Source organism: Argentina silus, assembly GCF_951799395.1.
Source record: "Argentina silus genome assembly, chromosome: 19".
NCBI classification, from domain to species: domain Eukaryota; kingdom Metazoa; phylum Chordata; class Actinopteri; order Argentiniformes; family Argentinidae; genus Argentina; species Argentina silus.
This window is the reverse complement of record NC_139673.1, coordinates 12,011,978-12,031,848: the sequence shown is the minus strand read 5'-3', so window position 1 is coordinate 12,031,848 and position 19,871 is coordinate 12,011,978. Positions and strand designations below refer to the sequence as shown.

At 46.5% G+C, this 19,871-nt stretch overlaps 1 protein-coding gene across 1 annotated transcript in view; it reads left to right on the top strand.

Annotated features, from left to right (window-relative positions):
• epha6 (eph receptor A6) overlaps positions 1 to 19,028 on the top strand; it is a gene marked incomplete at both ends in the record, with an annotated part of 43,907 nt that extends 24,879 nt beyond the window's left edge. Inside the window, 14 exons of the mRNA XM_083691199.1 lie at positions 2,196 to 2,351; positions 3,441 to 3,812; positions 12,111 to 12,241; positions 12,338 to 12,500; positions 12,611 to 12,719; positions 13,600 to 13,670; positions 14,478 to 14,603; positions 15,771 to 15,956; positions 16,954 to 17,015; positions 17,267 to 17,476; positions 17,795 to 17,944; positions 18,125 to 18,318; positions 18,526 to 18,675; positions 18,914 to 19,028. Coding sequence (XP_083547325.1) covers positions 2,196 to 2,351; positions 3,441 to 3,812; positions 12,111 to 12,241; positions 12,338 to 12,500; positions 12,611 to 12,719; positions 13,600 to 13,670; positions 14,478 to 14,603; positions 15,771 to 15,956; positions 16,954 to 17,015; positions 17,267 to 17,476; positions 17,795 to 17,944; positions 18,125 to 18,318; positions 18,526 to 18,675; positions 18,914 to 19,028 — 2,195 coding nt within the window. The remainder of the gene's footprint in view (positions 1 to 2,195; positions 2,352 to 3,440; positions 3,813 to 12,110; positions 12,242 to 12,337; positions 12,501 to 12,610; positions 12,720 to 13,599; positions 13,671 to 14,477; positions 14,604 to 15,770; positions 15,957 to 16,953; positions 17,016 to 17,266; positions 17,477 to 17,794; positions 17,945 to 18,124; positions 18,319 to 18,525; positions 18,676 to 18,913) is intronic.
• Between the last annotated feature and the right edge of the window lie 843 nt (positions 19,029 to 19,871).

Sequence of the window (19,871 nt, the reverse complement as noted above, 5' to 3'; positions counted from 1 at the left end):
CTGCCAATATTGTTTCACTTGGTGTTCCATTATGTGCTCTCTCCACTTCTTTGGTTGTTAGAATTCTCCAGAATGTCTCAATCTTGGACAGGGTACACTTCCGCTGTGAAGCATTCATCTGGTGAAGCATTCATAGCATCCATCCCCTCCCAGGCTTGTCTCTTGCCTTTGTGATGGAGAGTGAAAAGATACCTTTACAATCACACAGATTGGGACTATTCAGAATCACTTCCTCATCCCTGCACGCTGTGTGCAGCCAAAGCAACAAGATAGCATTCAGCCTTTTTCAGTGATCACATACATCTGCTCTGGCACACGTTATCTCCTCTGGTGGTGGTGGTGGTGATGATGATGGTGATGGTGATGGTGATGATGATGGTGATGGTGGTGGTGATGATGGTTCTCTTGTGTTCTTCTCTAGAGTAGTAGACAGACACACTCTTTATAAGGTGTTTTCCTGCCACTCACACACACACTCACACTCACACACACACACACACACACACACACACACACACACACACACACACACACACACACAAGAAAGAACTTGAAAAGATTAGGTTGAAGATTAGACAAAATTAGATAATCAACCAGCCGTTTTATTCTCTAAAAACATAGAGAGAACTCTCTCTCTTTCCTACTCCCTCTCTCTCTCTCTCTCTCTCTCTCTCTCTCTCTCTCTCTCTCTCTCTCTCTCTGTCTCTCTCTCTCTCTCTCTCTGTCTCTCTCCCTGGGCTTGACAAGAACTGCCAACAGACACCCAATTAGCATTCCGAAACCCGCTCGATGGGATTTGTGCATCCAAACACCGGGGAAATGAGAATAAGCGGGAATTGGTTGAATCAGCAGGACCCCTGAGCTGCCGATATAAACCCTAAATGAATGTGTGTGTGTGTGTGTGTGTGTGTGTGTGTGTGTGTGTGTGTGTGTGTGTGTGTCTTTCTATCAAAGCAGCACTGCTTTCACTTTCTTTCTTTATTTTGTCATTTTTGTTCTTTCTCCCCCCTCGGCACGTGGTAAAGCTGTAATTTCCAGTTTCTTAGGGTATTAAGTAATTGCACTATCATTGCTCTATTTCCCTGCTGGGAGTGACAGACAGATGCAGGAAGGCAATCTGCAACGGTTAAAAACCATCTCCTGATAAATCCCGACCGTCAGGGAAGGGGGGAAGCATGGAGGGATGTAGGGAAGGAGGGAGGGAGAGGGGAGGGGAGGGGGGAAGCATTAGGCTGCTCTGGTCAGGAGAGCTGACTAGGCCCATTATAAGTGAAGGGAAATTCCAAACTGTATGCAGGGCTGTAATTGCATTTCATTGCACTATCTCTATGTTAATGATAAAATTGTTTACGGTACCTGAAAATATGAATATGTTTTCTGGCATACTGACTTACACACACACACACACAAGTTCTCAGCTCCACTAGGTTGGGGTGGGGTGTGTGTGTGTGTGTGTGTGTGGGGGGGGGGGGGTCGCAGTCCTGGGGTGGGAGGGACAGGTTTGATGGGTGTTGTTGTCCCGGTCCTCAGCTGTTTTGTTGTGTGGCTAAAGTGACTCATCTGTCTGGATGGAGACACAATACCAGTTCCATTTGAGGTAAATAACCGAATGTCTCATTTTAGAAATAGAACATGTCCAATCCTATGGCTGTCTAGGGGGCCAGAAATACAGGTGAAAATAACATATGGCTTCTCACATTCACTCTTCCTCTCCCTCTCCCTCTTTCTCTCCCTCCCTCTCTTTTCCTAACTCCTCTGTGTTATGCCACGCAAATGACTGTTAAAGTCAGAATATTGGAAGGTTGCTTGGCTACCAGACAGATACTAGTGAGAATTAGTATGTATTTAGTTGATTTCTCTCCCCGCATCTGCAGCTGAGCGAAGTGCATTTAAAAAAGCATTTCATTGTTTTTTAATCAGATGTTATGAATCGGGAGTCAGCCTAATTCTCCATGTTTTCTCCTCCTGACGTAGTGGATGGGGTTTAGTTGCATAGCCTTGTCTGACACATGCATGCATCGGCCTCAGACTTTGAAGAAGTCCTCTTCGTCTAGAAGTAGGTTACGAATCCCAATCGGTCACACTTTGTAACTGTCTCTCTCTCTCTCTCTTTCTCTCTGTGTTCTCTGTCTCTCTCTCTCTCTCCCTCTCCCTCTCTCTCTCTCTCTCTCTCTGTGTTCTCTCCCTCGCCCCAGCGTGCGTACCAGGGTTCTACAAGCCGTATGCAGGGAACATCAAGTGCTCCAAGTGTCCTCCCCACAGCTCCAGCCACGACCAGGCCGCCACCATCTGCCACTGTGACAAGGGCTTCTACAGAGCTGCCAAAGACCCCTCCACCATGGCATGCACAAGTCAGTACTCTGTCTCTCTCTGTCTCTCTCTCTGTCTCTCTCTCTCACTCATGTCTTTCTGTGTGTGTGTGTGTGTGTGTGTGTGTGTGTGTATGTGTGTGTGTGTGTGTGTGTGTGTGTGTGTTTGTCTCTGTCTCTGTCTCTCTTTTCTCTCTCTTTTCTTTCTCTCTCTCTCTCTTTCTCTCTCTCTCTCTCACTCCTGTATTTCTGTGTGTGTGTGTCTGTCTTAGTCTTTGTCTCTCTCCCTCTTTCTCAAGCTCTTTCACTCATGAAGGTTGTAAAGCAGTGTAATTCGCAGGTTAATGGGTGATGTGAGTCAGGTAATGCTGAGGTATTGCAGAGACACATATTGTGTTTCTTGACCAGCTTCTCTGTCCTTGGGCAAAGCCAAATAAATAATTGCTTTCTCTACATGGCTAGACAAAGAGCAGCCTTGTCCTGTTCTCTGGCAAGAAGGGGAGAAATGCATAAGAAAGTCATTATTTATTTGTATGTGTGTGTGTGTGTGTGTGTGTGTGTGTGTGTGTGTGTGTGTGTGTGTGTGTGTATGTTGGCGTGCGTGCGTGCTTGCGTGCTTGCCTGCGTGTTTTTGTGTGTGTAATAATCATCAGGCCAATGATCCTATTCACAACATATTCTCATCATTATTATTATAACGGAAGCCTGGAAACGGTGAGATAAATAAAAGTTTGTTTCCTGGTTCCCGTATCTCAGCCAGTTGACTGTAGCGTTCTAAACCAGCTTTCTAGAAGACAGACGCTCATATCACTCTGAGCTCAGAACAGAGAGAGCAGCGGAGGGAGGGAGGGAGGGATGGTGGAGGGAGGAGGGAGAGAAGGTGGTGGCCAGAGGGGGAGAGAAGAGGGGAAGGAAAGAGGGAGGGAGAGAAAATGGTTGGCTTCCATTCCAGCTAAGATTGAAATTCATTTCCAATTCTAGAATGAAAGGGTGAAATTGACGCTGGAATTTATTCAAATCAATGGGTTTATTTTACTGTATAGGTTGAAAAACCTTGACGTCGAACGGCCTGAGGCTTTCACTTTGTAAAAGGAGAGCAGAGCTCTCTTAACTGTCTCTCTGGCCCCCTAGGATCTCCCTCAGCTCCCAGGAACGTGGTCTCCCTCATCAACGAGACCGCCCTCTTCCTCCAGTGGTCCCCGCCCATCGACAATGGCGGCAGGAAGGACCTCACCTACAACGTCCTGTGCCAGCGCTGTGGGGGCGTGGCCGTGGGCGGGCCCGGGGCCAGGGGGGCGCCGGAGGGGGAGGACTGCGAGCCGTGCGAGGCGGACCTGCGCTTCGTGCCGCGCCCGCTGGGTCTGACGACGACCTCGGTGGTGGTCCTGGACTACGCCACGCACGCCAACTACACCTTCCACATCGAGGCGGTCAACGGCGTGTCAGGGCTGGCCCGCTCCACCCGGCCGCTGGCTTATATCACGGTTACCACAGACCAGACTGGTGAGTAGAACTAAGGTTCATACCTTATACCTGCTCTAATACCACTGTTATTACTGTAGTAACAACATTGTCGTAACAATTCTCGACATCACTGTCACTATGGACAAGGCTGGCGGGTAGATCAGGGGAGGCTGGTGGAGGTAGAAATCGGAGGACCATTCCTCATTCCATTCCATGCATTACAATGAGGCTGTCCTCCGATTTCTACCTCCACCAGCCTCCCTTGCAATGGACCAGGCTGAGTAAGGAGACTACCTATAGCTTTCATCAGACTTTCATACATTACATGAGGTTGCTGTTATACCTGTGTAATAACACTGTAATTACTGTAGTAACAGTGTTGTAGTAACAACATTGTAATAACAACGTTCCACCCGACTGCTGGCTAACATCACCTCCACCACGGACCAAGATGGTTGGTAGGAACACATATAAATGCAATGGATCATTTTTAGAGAGGTTTTTTTATTATTTCTTTTTAAAAAAGCTTTTCGAATGAGATTTGGCTGTGGCTAAGTAAAGTGTTAGGCTAAATTGCGTTGTAAGTGCATGGTAATGGAGTTAAGGGATTCAATTGAAGTGGAAGGGACCATTCCTCAAAGTGACACCACCCACGGACATTTCCAATAAGCATCTCACACCAAGCCTGCTGTATTGGCGACGTGATTGGCCAGCGTGAAGCCGTGAGTCATTCGCTCTAGGCTCTCTGTGGCCACTTTGTTACCATCGGTTACCTCTATGCCTCACTGATACTTCTCTATTGTCATGTAGTTGTTTTACCTCCCATGTTGCTGTGGTAAAATGTCCTGCTTGTGGTACAGCGTCCTACAATACTGTACATGCCAGCCACGGGGAGATGCATTTGTATTCCACTCACTGTGCACCGATATACAAAATGAAAATAGTTAGGATGTTTGTTTTTCCCCTGGCTCTTCCTCTCAGCACACAGGGATTTCACTTCATCCATTCTCTCCTTCTCTCAGCCAGTGAAGTAATTGCATGTGAAGGCAATTAACGTTTGTCACTTTCAAGGTGTTTCATCATCAGATGTACTGTCTGTGTGTGTGTGTGTGTGTGTGTGTGTGTGTGTGTGTGAGTGCTTCCATCTGTATCAGACAAGTCTCCTTTCAGTGATGAAAAACTCAAGATGTCCATTGTTGCTGTTCTCTGTATGCCTTGAACACACACAGGATTTGAACCATTGTTGGAGATGGATTGGCTGCATTCTTTCTCTCTCTCTCTCTGGATTTCTATTTCCCTCTATTTCTGTTTCTCTGTTGCTCTGCTTCTTTCTTTCTGCCTGTCTGTCTGTCTTTCTCTCTCTCTCTTCTCTTCTCTCTCTCTCTCTCTCCCCCTCTTTCTCTGGTTTGAGTGGTACCAGTAATCAGGCTGGCCTCCCAGGGCAGATCATGGGCAGATCATCGTGGTTCATATCACAGATGAAGGGGGCTGATTGAGACCACCTGCCTCTGCACACACAGCAGGGGTGAAATGATAACACACCCACACACGCACGCACGCACGCACGCACGCACGCACGCACACACACACACACACACACACACACACACACACACATTGGGACTATTCATTTAGACCAGACTTCATTTATCATTTGCTAAAAGAGGGAGAGAGAGAGAGAATGCAAGAGCATTGTGAGTGAGAGAGGGATGGAGGGAGGGAGAGAGGGCCGTGTGGAAATTCTCCAGTGGTCAGCACGTACTGTATACTACTTTGCACCACACGTCTAGATACAAGATCTTGATATTTCCTGTCTCCCAAATCGATTCCATATTTACAAAGATACCATGGGGATGTTGATTCTGTGTCTGATCGGTAAGCAGCAACTGCTCCTGAGACAACCGGGGGAGGAAGAGAAGGAAGGGTAGGGGAATCAGGGGAGGAAGGAACGGGGGAAGGAGGAGGACAGAGAGATGGAGACATCTCATTGCCGGCTGTATCCTGTCTATTGCAGCAGCCTCCTCTCCTGTGGATCATAGCCAGCAGATGAACATGTTGATGGGGGTATAATAGGCAGGGACCTACCCTGGGGCGACTGGCATCCCTCTGGAGCACCGCAGGGCACTTCTCCCTCTCTCCATCCTTCTCTCTCCCACTCTCCTTCTCTCTCTCACTCTCCTTCTCTCTCTCTCTCCCACTCTCCTTCTCTCTCTCTCTCTCTCACTCTCTTCCTCTCTCTCTGTCTCTCTCCATGCCCCGCTCCTCTCTCTCCTGGCTAATGAGCTAGGTAGGCTGACCCAGGATAAGCTGACACAGCTTCTCTGGCCTGTAGTGTGTGCTAATGAGGAGAGTAGAGCTGTTTGGGGGTCAGTTTGTGTCACGAAGTCAAGGCTAGTCACTCCAGTCAGAGCTGGAGGTGCCTTCACTTCTGCTGTGTTGCCAGTTAATAGTCTCATTCAACCTTTTAATGATCTCAGTCACTAAGTAGACCAGACCCAGACTGGACAGCCCTTACAAGGTTGTACTGTATACATTCTATATATGATGGTGCCTTTGCAGTTACTGTATAAGTCTTTAACACTTTTTTATTTAATTTTTTTAAAACATTTCATTTTTTTGTTGGATTTGCCTCTCTCTGGGGTATTCAAACAACAGCCATCAGTAACAGAGAACGTGTAAATGATACTGTATAAAAGAACAACTCATGTATACTTCTTATGATCCATGACTCCATGGTAATAATATTGCCATTTTAATGAGTGCTGATTGGTGGCGTCCTCAGAGATACCAAGAGTCGACATTGACTTGGGTTGGAACTCCCGGAGCACACAGGCGAATCTGAGGTGGTGATGGGAAAATAAATTCCACATGTAAATATTCTCTCCAGTGGCTGAGAAGCAAGCTGCTGTGCTGTTCTCATCTGTCCTCACCCGTTCGGCTTTCTGCAGCCGGGATTGACTTGTCAAAATGGAGCTGTCAGCCCAGCCTCGTCTGCCTGCTGAAAAACGTCAGAACGCTCTCTCATTACCACACAGACTGGCAGCTCAGCTCAAACAAAGGTAGAACTACACACACACACACACACACACACACACACACACACACACACACACACACACACGCACACACACACACACACACACACACACACACACACACGCACACACACGCACACACACGCACACACACACACACACACACACACACACACACACACACAGAGAGGCACACACACACACACACACACACACACACACACAGAGGTACACTCCCACACACACAGTCACGCACACACGCATATGCATGCACACTCACACTCTCTTTCTCTCTATCTCCCTCTCTCTCTCTCAAAGTCCCTCTGATCTTGAACTGAAGAACACCCACTCCTGTCATCCCACTTAAGCAACATCGCCATTGAAATGTCTATTTAAGGTAAATGGTCTGAAAGAGACTAGAGTGCTTATAGAGCATGCTACTGTTAAGCCCTTTACAAGTGCAACAACATTCTCATACTAAATCTAATTTCCTCGAGTCACAACATAGAGTTCATTTGACACGTTGACTGGCCTAAGTCGTTGTTTCTCAACAGTTTCTGTGCCAGAGACCAACAAACGATGGTCTTTTTTATTCTAGGGCGTCCAGTTCCTTTAGAATCCCTTAGGCCTATATTCAAACTATTGATTGAAAACTGACGACATCAGTGTCAATGAAACTTCTGCGGGACCGGTCAGAAAGTACCAGTGCAGGTCCACTAACACCTGAGATGAGAAACACTGGCCCGGCCAACCTATTCACCGAGTTCAAGCATCAGTTTGAGTGTTTTGTTGGTGTCTCAAACTGTTTCTGAAGTTGAAGGCTGAATAAGATGTTCTCGATCACTGTCTTCTTGTCTGTTTACTGTGATGGTGAGGAATGGATAACATGATTGATGGGCTGTTTATGGCCACCATTTATAATTGTTGATGGCAATGTGAATCTGAATTAGAATTCAACTGGGGTTTTTTCCTGAAAGCATTAAGGAAGATTTGTTTTCTGCTTCATGCTCATCATTTGCAAATTGCATATTAATGCCTCATTATGGTTTTAATTATGCTAAATTTATTCAGACAGAATGCCAAATGAGTCCTCTTCCCTGTTGCCTGTGACTGTCTAAACTTGATAAGTTGAATTTTATACGCTATCTTAACACATGCTATCAATTACATTCCAAAATAGAATCATGTGTATGTAAATAGCAGTAGTCTAATGTAAATTGTAATTCATCATGTTGTATCCGAGAATGAGTTCATATCAAGATTTGGAAGGCATTTTGGAAGGCATTAGCAAGTGTTTAAGATTCACAGAGTTGGAGGAGGCTTTGAGAAAAGCCTGCCACTGTGAGAAACTATTGCCCATATCAAAAGGCAAATGGATGGGCAGCCTTTATTCAATAGATATATAGATATAGATATCATCGGTGCTAACCTGGAGATTATAGAATGGTTGGTGCTACCCTAGAGGTTCTAGAATGGTTGCTGCTGCCATAGAGGTTCTAGAATGGTTGCTGCTGCCATAGAGGTTCTAGATATGGTTGGTGCTGCCTTAGGGGTTCTGGATATGGTTAGTGCTGCCCTAGAGGTTCTAGAATGGTTGCTGTTGCCTTAGAGGTTCTAGACTGGTTAATGCTGCCATAGAGGTTCTAGATATGGTTAGTGCTGCCCTAGAGGTTCTAGAATGGTTGCTGTTGCCTTAGAGGTTCTAGACTGGTTAATGCTGCCATAGAGGTTCTAGATATGGTTAGTGCTGCCCTAGAGGTTCTAGAATGGTTGCTGTTGCCTTAGAGGTTCTAGAATGGTAATGCTGCCATAGAGGTTCTAGATATGGTAAGTGCTGCCCTAGAGGTTCTAGAATGGTTGCTGTTGCCTTAGAGGTTCTAGAATGGTTGCTGCTGCCATAGAGGTTCTAGAATGGTTGCTGCTGCCTTAAAGGTTCTAGAATGGTTGCTGCTGCCATAGAGGGTCTAAAATGGTTAATGCTGCCATAGAGGGTCTAAAATGGTTAGTGCTGCCCTGGTTCACGAGGAAGGGAACTGAAGCATTCTTTCTCTCTGTTATTTCTTCTCTCTCTCCCTGGGAATAAGGCCACCTTCTATTTTTATGATCATATACTGGGGAAATACTGCCTCATGGGACTCTTCTCTTTCTAGCTAGCCTTCTTTCTCTTACCCTCTGTCTCCCTGAAATCCCCCACTCTCTCTTTCACTCGCTCTCATACACGCACACACACATTTTTACATTTACATTTTAGACATTTAGCAGACTTACAACAGACACACACACACACACACACACACACACACACACACACACACACACACACACACACACACACACACACATACATGCATGCTTGGATGCACACATGCATGCACGCACACACACAACCCAGACATACTACCACAATTCGACATGAGATAGATGGCCAGGACTTTGTGTGTGTGTGTATGTGTGTGCGCGTGTGTGTGTGTGCGTTCATGTATGCATAAGATGGAGGGAGAGAGAGAGACACTGGGAGGCAGGCTAGTTGATTAAGAGAGTCTGAGTCTGAGAGGGCACGTTGCCTTGATGTCTGAGACACACCATGTTTGGTTTGTTTGTGGTTTAGATTTAGGCTGTTTGACAGTCTGATGTGGTAAACACAGTTTGTCCTCACAACCCCTCTTTCTCTTTCTTCTCTCTCTCTCTCTCTCTCTCTCTCTCTCTCTCTCTCTCTCTCTCTCTCTCTCCCTTGCACACACTCACACACACACATGCACACAAACAAGCTCCCACACTCCCACAATCTGACACATGAGATAGATGGCCAAGACTTTGTTGCCCAGGATTTTGGTATTATGCCTAGTGTGTGTGTTTGTGTTTGTGTTTGTGTGTATGTAAGTGTCTTTGTGTGTCGTGTGTGTGTGTACTGTATGTATGTATGTATGTATGTGTGTGTGTGTGTGTGTGTGTGTGTGTGTGTGTGTGTGTGTGTGTGTGTGTGTGTGTGTGTGTGTGTAAGAGAGAGAAAGAGAGAGAGAGATTCTGGGAGACAGGCTAGTTGAGCAAGAAAGTCTGAGAGGGCATGTTGTCCTGATGTCTGAGAGACAGCATGTTTGGTTTGTTTGGGGTTTAGATTTAAGCCTTTTTGACAGTCTGATGGCGTAAACACAGTTTGTCCTCACAACCTCTCTCTCTCTCTCTCTCTCTCTCTCACACACACACACACACACACACACACATACACACACACACACACAAATGCACGCACACACGCACACACACAAAACAAACAGACATCACTCTAAGCTAGGGTTGCCTAGGCTTCAGCACAGCAGGCTAACACACAATTGTCGCACACAAACAACCCAGTTTGAACCCAGTTGGTCACACTGATTGTTCTGTACAGGAGCAGTCTATCATTTAGCCATGACATTGCAGCCATGCAGTGTGGATTGATGTCTCTCTACAGAATCAATAATGAAACCCCTGTAAGCTGCAGGTAGAGGAGGAGAGAGCTAATTAGACAGCTATGCAGGTCAAGGCCATGGTAATGACTTTCCATTAGCTTAGCTAGAGTTTTTACAGCACTAATTGAAGCATTGAGCCAAGCTGCATCTGACTGGAGGAGACAGGTCAGTTTGGTCTGGTCTGGTCTGCTACACTCTGACTGTGGTCCGATTTTCTATCCATCTCCTCTTGGAAGGGTTTGCTTGTTCTCTCTCCCTTATGGATTTGAAAGGAAAGGTCTGGTTAAAGGAATATGGTAGAAAAAGTATTCTTTCCGGGGAGAAGGGTATAGTGAATTGGAATGAATCCAGTTTGTGTATCTGCAGGGAGAGTTCTGCATATACCCAGTACTTCCACCAGGGCCAACTCTACTCTCCACTGCTGACTCAGTCCTTCCTTCCTTTAACCCAGGGAGGGAGAGGTCAGGTCAAAGAGTTCTCATTTACAACCATGAGCCAGACTGGGGAGAATTACAGGAATAGCTATTAACCTCTAATTGGTCCAGTACAGCAGGGCAAACATCCCTCCTCCTCTTCCTTTCCTCCCCTACTCTCCTTCCTTCCCTCCTTCTGGCCCTCACTTTTTCCCCTGCCTCCATTCCCCCCTCCCTCTCTCTCCTTTTCCTCCAACTATCTCCTTCTTTCCCTCTCTCTGGCCCTTTCCCCTGCCTCCATCTCCCCCCGTTTCTCTCTACTGCTTCATCCATTCATTCTCTCTCCTTTTCCACCATCTCTTCTACTCTCTCTCCTTAATTTCCTCTCCTCCCTCCCTCCCTCCCTCCCTCCCCCTCTCTCCTGCCCCACATTTGCATAGCTGTATTAACAGTAAGAGAGTCATTACTCTAACAGAGCCTGTTATTACCTATGTGGCAGCCCAGCCATACCCTGAGTGAATATTTACCTGGGAGAAATTCAATCAACCCTGCTAAGACGACACACACACAAACACAGGCACAGAGACACACACACACACACACACACGCACACACGCACACATGCACGCACGCACACACGCACACACACAGTTATACACACAATCTCTCTCACACTGACAAATAAACACACCCACAATCTCTCTCTCTCTCTCTCTCTCTCTCACACACATACACACACACACACACACACACACACACACACACACACACAATCATCTCAGGTACACATACCCACAGACAGACTGACACACATTCATATAAGCCTACACATATGCACACACAATCAGGTAATGTGATTCTCAAGAGCTCATTTATAATATCCTATCTCAGGATCTGACATTTACACCTCATTTCCTGATAGCATGTCTGGAACCAGTTTGTAATAACTGTTAGAATGCCATATTCATCCGGACACTGGCCTCTGTGTCTAGCACTACAGTATATACCAACAAGATGTTTATCATGTTGCATTCACCTGCTGCAAACACAATGATAACAATACTGAGATTTTGCCTCACATGGAAATGCTACGCTATACATGTGTATGGTTATTGTTGGACTTTTGTGTTAATTGTGGAAATGAAGTTTTTGACACATTTTGATTAGCTTCCGATGATGATACTCAATGTATTGCAGTGACGAGAAGTGCGTAGAAGTTAAAATGCTGTTGGGATGGATAGTTTCACTACAGCCTACAGTGGTCTCTGAGTGACTTGGGTATTATGTTGATGTATGGGGTTTGTACTCACAGCAGAGAGAGCCTGATTGAACACCTGTTTGAATCTGGCCTTTTCAAAAGGCCTTTGATGTGACCAGTAAAGATGGATTTGATTGTGTTTTACAGCTGTAAATGAATGTGTCCAAATCTCTGTGCTGCAGGTCCCTCTCTGGTGAGCATTGTGAGGAAGGACTGGGCCTCTCAGAATAGTATCGCCCTCTCCTGGACGGAGGTGCAACAGCTACCAGCACCAGCACCCATCCTGGACTATGAGATCAAATATTATGAAAAGGTATTGTGCCATTGTGCTGTACACATCCACACCCTGTGGGCCATAGAACAGAATAGAACTGAATGGAAACACATGACTCTTCCTCTCTCCTGACAGGAGCAGGAACAGTTGAGTTACTCCTCCACACGGACCAAGTCTCCCAGTGTCGTGGTCACGGGTCTCAAACCCTCCACATGCTACGTCTTCCACGTGCGCGCTCGCACCTCCACTGGCTTCACCGCTTACAGCCCCAAGTTTGAGTTCTTCACAGGAGATGAAGGTAAGACCCGAGAGGGTGTTTGAGTGTGTGTGTGTGTGTGAGAGATAGAGAAAGAGTGTGTGTGTTTAAGTGGGGTAAGAGGTGTATCTCTCTGCTCTGTCTCTTAGCAGATTCAGATATGGCCGCTGATCAGGGTCAGGTGCTGGTGGTTGTCACAGCGGCGGTGGGCGGCTTCTCCCTATTGGTCATCCTCACCCTCTTCTTCCTCATCACTGGACGGTAAGGAAGACCCCGCCCCCAACATGTTTATGGATGTTACCCCGCCCCATGATATCCTCCTCTCTCCCTCCCTCTTTCTCTCTCCCTTCCTCCCCCTGTCTCTCTTTGACTGCTCTATCTCTCTCTCTCTCTCTCTCCCCCTCTCTCTCTCCTTTCTCTCTGTATGAGTGTGATTCAATTCAATCAGGCATCTCCTAATGGCTCCCATGGGCACCAAACAGTCCTTCTCATTTTACGATTGGATGAGCCGCTTTTCCGCCCAATTACCCTGAATGGCGCGCAGCTGCCAGTTGTCTCCTCCCATTGGCTTTCAGGCTTCCAGTGGCACACGGCTTCAGGAGGCTGTCACAACCAGGGAAAAGAGATGCACGTCAACTTGTACTGAAACCATCCACAAACGTATACATATTTAGACTGTCAAACTAAAGGCACAATATGGAGGGTGCGAACAGATATGAAGAGGCAGATGCATATATCACTTGCCTCTCTTGGATGGATGAGAGGTTTAGCATGGCCTTAATGAAGAGAGCTCAGTTAGGCTATAGGGTGATTCTGCTCCGGTTCAGCCCCATGGACAAGCTCATCTACAGCCCAGTGCTCTACTGGATCTCACTCGGATCTCAATTGACGAGGGAGAGATACTGCCCAGGGGAGGCTGGTGGAGGTAGAAATCAGAGGACGGGGCTCATTGTAATGCATGGAACGGAATGAGAAATGATATCAAACACGTGTGTCCTCATTCTGTTCTATGCATTACAATGAGCCCATCCTCTCATTTCTGCCTCCACCAGGCTCCCTTGGATGCAATGTACTGCAGATACTGTCCTTTTTTATCTCGATGGCCCTGAATGCTGCAACTGCTGTCTATGTCCTGTTCTAGGTGCCAGTGGTACATCAAGGCTAAGATGAAGTCTGAGGAGAAGAGGAGGGCACACTATCAGAACGGACATGGTAAGATGGAGTATATCATTATTTGACCAATTGCTTACAGGTATACTATTTTTGTAACACACACACACAACACACACACACACACACACACACACACACACACACACACACACACACACACACACACACACACACACACACACACACACACACATGTTCTGAACATCAAAACTGTCAACTTAACTGATAGATAAACTGAGTGGTCCTGAGTCTCTGTAAACTCTGTCTGTCTCCTTTCTGATAGTTTCCATCCGCGGTGTATCGACACACACACACACACACACACACTCTATCTCTCTCTCTCCTCTCAGCTATGTATTGACATCCCTCTAACCTTCAGAATCCTAGGGAGATTAGCTCTCCCAATCAGACTGCTATATTATCCATGGTAATTGATTGTGGTTTCTAAGTACCTGGTAGTACAGCTTTGGCAGATATCCTGGTATCGAAAGCAAGTTATTTTCCTTCCAGTTTGCAGATATGCTGGCGCCACCAATGGCATTTATGGGAATGGGGTGATGACCCAAGGTAAAAATAGCCAACTTGATGTTTCCTTCTTGGACAGCTTTGACAAAGTGCATCAGTGTCTTCTGATAAAAAAAAATAACTAAAAAAAAAAATAACTAAAAAAAAACCTGATGCTACTGGTACATATTTTGGTGTCTGGCTAAGCTACCCCTCTCCTTTGTAAGAAACACCAAGTTGAAGTTATGTTCCATGTTGAAAATCCTCAGGATATGCAGTATACTATCTGTTGTGCTATATGCTGACAATGACAAGCAATGTGTTGTGTTCCTCTCACGCCAGTTCCATTCCCTGGCATCAAGACCTACGTGGACCCTGACACCTACGAGGACCCCACTCAGGCTGTACACGAGTTCGCCAGGGAAATAGACCTCTCACGCATCCGTATTGAGAGGGTGATAGGAGCAGGTGACACACACACACACAGACACACACACGCACACGCACACACACACACACACACACACACACACAGACATTGAGATACACACACACACACACACACACACATCTCAAATAAAGTAATTAAACATCCGTCCCCTCTCTTTGTTCCAACTTAACAGCAGCTGCGCAGATATTAACAATCAAAGGATTTAGGATTTTTTCACATCTGATACCATCTTCATTTTGATGTAAAGCCGCTGCAAAATATAACAATCACTTTTAATTTCATAGATATCACAATTACCCCTCTGTCCCAGGAACTCCCTTTTCAGTCTGATTTCAAAGTAATTTATCCCAGCTTATGGGAACAGTGGAGAGATATTAAACGATTCCACTTTTGAGAACAGAAGCTGGCTCCTATGTATAGTCTTAGTGATTCATCTGTTGTTACATAGAAAGAGAGACTTTTAGCTCAGCAGTGGAATATCATTGAGGATCTTTTATCCTCTTTGTCTTGTGTTGCCTGTTACATGACTGCCCCCCAGTGGACTTGACATGAACCTGCAGCTAGAGTGATTATCTGCCACTGGGGAAGTAGATTCTACAGCGTGTCTCTACTCTAAATGACTGGTCTGAATCAATGACGGGATAGAATGGGGCCTAGGGGTTAGAGGAATGGACCAGTTGCCACGCTGGACTAAATCCTGGGCTGGGCTCTAAACTTCTATTCTCCTCACTATGATGACTAATACATTTGGGATTGAGTGAGTGGTGGAGTGGTGGAGTGGTATTCTCCAGTCTAAGTAAGTTAGTTTAATCTTGCTTAAAGTCAGTGTGCTGTTGGTAGCTTGTGTATTGTGGCTATCCTGCCTTAAGCTCAGGAACCTAGTTTATATTGCAAGCCAGCTGTTTGCATTGTGACTGCCTATGGCCCCTGGTCCGAGCATTGATTACTTTATCTTATAATGACTGATGGATAGATAATTCACTTACTTGAACAAATGTATTTGTTGTAAGTCGCTTTGGATAAAGGCGTCTGCTAAAGGCCGTAAATGTAAATGTCTCACTATGATGTAGAGATGTTATCCTCTCTAAGAGCATCAGAATTATTAAGTGATTTCACAAAGACAATGACATGTTCCTAACTGTGTGTGTGTGTGTGTGCGTGTGCATGTGCATGTGTGCCACCAGGTGAGTTTGGGGAGGTGTGCAGCGGGCGTCTGCGTATGCCAGGGAAGAAGGACATCTCCGTGGCCATCAAGACCCTAAAGGGAGGCTACGTGGAACGCCAGAGGCGGGACTTCCTGCGTGAGGCGAGCATCATGGGACAGTTTGACAACCCTAACATCATCAGGCTGGAGGGCGTGGTTACCAAGAGTAAGACAATCAGTTGTTTGTTTGTCTGTGTAATGTGGGTAGTACATCAGTTGTCACCATCAATCACTTCATAGAGACAGAGCTCTGCTGGTTTATGAGTGTTTGAGTTGTTGTTGTTGCTGTTGTTGTTGTTGTTGTGTTCTCGAGATAATGTCTTGTGTCTCTGTGAGATTTTCCCTCTAATTAAAGCACAGCGAGAGTCTTCATCATAGCCTCACTCCCCTCCTTCATCCTCTGTTCTCTTCTCTCCATTTCTCCAACCTTCATCTAAATCTATCTCTCCTCTCCTTCTCTCCTCTCCTTCTTCCCTTCATCCACTTGTTTTCTCCATTTCTCTCCCTTCCCCATCTGAATCTATCCACCCTCCTCCTTCTCCCCCCCCCCCCCCCCCCTCCCATCTCTTCATCTCTCCCCATGGTTTCTATTCATGTCTCGAGCAGCGTTGGTTCTCAGCAGGGAGAGCGGTAATCACAGAATGGTTTATCTAATTAGACTGATCACATCCCTGGTGCCGTCTGACACTGAGACCATGCCGGAGTCATTATGGGGAATACCAACAGCCTCCGAGCAAGAGCTTCACACACAAACATACATACAAGTATGCACACACAAACACACACACACACACACACACACACACACACACACACACACATAAGTGTGTCAAGCAAGCCAATGTCAAGGATGTAAGGAAGGAAGAGGTTGATATATTTAGTTTGAAGGAATCCAAGGCATCCCTCTTTAGGATGTCTCTCTCTGTGATAGAGAGCAGGCAGGAGTGATGTTCTTCTCTTCATCAGAGAAGACTTTTTCTAAGCAGCGTAAAGCCAGTTACGCCACCACTGGGGATGGACTTGATGGTCCGTTGGTCTCAGCCTGGCTGAGGAGAGCTTCAGAGTCTGGAGGCGGTGGTCGTCTTGTACACCAACAGCTACACACACACTAATACTCTCTCTATCTCTTTATCTCCCCCAACAAATCTGCTCTCTGTCTCCAGGCAGACCAGTGATGATCGTGGTGGAGTACATGGAGAACGGATCCTTAGACTCTTTCCTGAGGGTGAGAGTACCTGTCAACGTCTCACACTGAATACACTACAACTAGACAGTAGTTCTGATGTCACCATAGATATGCCACATAGAAAATTGGACTTTTCTTCTTTCTTTTTATGACACCCATATGAGACCCATAGTACACATTATCATATGACATTGAATAAATCCTTCCCTGACAAAGAAGCTGAGCTCTGTCTCCTCCGCAACCCCCCCCCCCCACCCTCTCCCCTCCCGCCTTCCCCCCACCCATTCTAGAAGCACGACGGTCACTTCACGGTGATCCAGCTGGTGGGCATGCTGCGTGGCATCGCGTCGGGCATGACCTACCTGTCTGACATGGGCTACGTGCACCGCGACCTCGCCGCTCGCAACATCCTGGTCCATGACAACCTGGTGTGTAAGGTGTCTGACTTCGGCCTGTCCCGAGTACTGGAGGACGACCCTGATGCTGCTTATACCACCACGGTAAGGCTGCAGGGGGGGGGTCAGGTGTGTGTGTGTGTGTGTGTCTGTGTCTGTGTGTGTGTATGTCTGTGTGCGTGTCTGTGTGTGTGTGTCTGTGTGTGTGTGTCTGTGTGTGTGTGTGTCTCAGTGTCTGTGTCTGTCTGTGTGTGTGTGTGTGTGTGTCTCTGTCTCTGTGTCTGTGTGTGTGTGTGTATGTCTGTGTGTGTGTGTGTCTCAGTGTCTGTGTCTGTGTGTGTGTGTGTGTCTCTGTCTCTGTGTCTGTGTATGTGTGTGTGTCTGTGTGTGTGTATGATTTCATATGTTGTGTGTGTTCCCCAGGGCGGTAAGATCCCCATCCGCTGGACAGCACCAGAGGCCATCGCCTACAGGAAGTTCTCCTCCGCCAGCGATGCCTGGAGCTACGGCATCGTCATGTGGGAAGTGATGTCATATGGCGAGAGGCCATACTGGGAAATGTCCAATCAGGACGTGAGTTGACATAGACATTATTTCAGGCTCACATCCATGTTGTTATCATCAATGTAGAAATGAACTCTTTTGTCTATAGTTGTCATATCATACATTCAGACCTTGACGCTATCTTAGTAGCTGGTAGGGACCAGGCTATTTTGACCTCTGTGTGACCTCTTGTGTGTTGTTCCCTGTCAGGTGATCCTGTCCATCGAGGAGGGCTACCGTTTGCCCGCACCCATGGGCTGCCCCGTGGCGCTGCACCAGCTGATGCTGCACTGCTGGCAGAAGGAGCGTGGGCAACGCCCCCACTTCAACGATGTGGTGACCTTCCTGGATAAACTGATCCGTAACCCCAGCAGCCTGCTCAACCTGGTAGAGGACCCACAAAGGTACAGGACAGAACTCAGAACATTCTAGAATGTTACACAAGTCCATCCAGAATGCTCTACTGTAGAACATGATTTAGGCCCATAAATTCTAGAACATTCCACAGACCCATAACCCTGGTCCCATCCCAACGACTGTATCTGTGGTATTCAGTAAGTGTGAGGTGGGATGGTGTTCTAAGGCGTTTCTTCCTCTGTTTATCAACTCAGTTTCCCAGACTCCCCGGAGGACATGCCGGCCTACCCCCTGTTCATTTCCATAGGCGATTGGCTGGACTCCATCAAAATGAGCCAATACAAGAACAACTTCCTGGCAGCAGGTTTCACGACCCTGGACTCTGTCTCTACCATGAGTATAGAGTAAGTGGATGAAAAGAGATACCCCACCAAAATACATTGTATATAATAGAATATATAGTGTACAGTACAACACATCTGGAATTACAAATTGCACAGTGTCTCAGGAATAACAATTATGAGAAAATTTGCTTTAGTGAGTTGATCTACTGTACCACATTTTTCCAGTGAATGTATCTCTACTATCTACAGCACATACATCTCTTCACTTCATTGTATTTATTTGTCCCACTCCCCTCAGTGACATCAGGCGTATCGGCGTGTCTTTGATTGGCCACCAGAGGAGGATAGTGAGCAGCATACAGACTCTCCGACTACAGTTCCTCCATGTCCAGAACAACGGTTTCCACGTCTGAGACCCCAACCACGACCGCAACACGACTGCAATGTGACCAGAGACAGGCTGCGGTCAGCTGTGGTCAACTGTGGTCATCTGTGGTCTCTCTCTCTCTCTTTCTCTCTCTCTCTCTGCCAGTGTTATCCAAGCACACTCCCCCTTGGTTAGCAGTAGTCAAGCCTCCATCTTTCCTCGGTGTGCTCTAAACTGGCCTCAAACTGACTCAAGCTTGTTTAAACTGGTCTTCATTCACTTCCTATGAAATGGCTTTCATAGACTTCTAATGGGATGGAATCCATATCCTCAGGGCCAGAGAGGAGAGGGGGACTGGGACAGTAAACTGTCATAAGAGTGACTGTGGTTGACCAAGGAGGAATCTCTCATTCAACTGGGAAGGAAGAGTGGTGTCTGAATGTGTGAGTTGATGTGGTAAATAGACTACCTAGGACGCAAGGGAGACTAGACTGTATTCTTTGACTGACACAGCCCAGGCTCTCAACCTAGAAATCGCTTCTGTACGTCAACGTATGGGATTTATTATCTACTGTATGTCTTAAGATGTTTTCTTGTTGATTTATCAAGCAGCTCACTGGGAATCCTAACCAACTGTAAGATAAGAACAACAACAAAGACATTTTGGAGAGAAGACAATTGAATGTTATACGATTTTTATAAATGTATAGTCCATCGACCATAATACCATCATAATATGTAGTATTTGTGTAAAAGTCGTGTCATGTGAGAGGCTTTTTATGAGAGGTCCTTTCTTGTTGACTTCATCAACAACCTCATCTTTACTAAGCAATATGCAGGTTTCCTCCTTTCAGAAGACTCCTCCTCCACAACAACCTTCAAACCTACT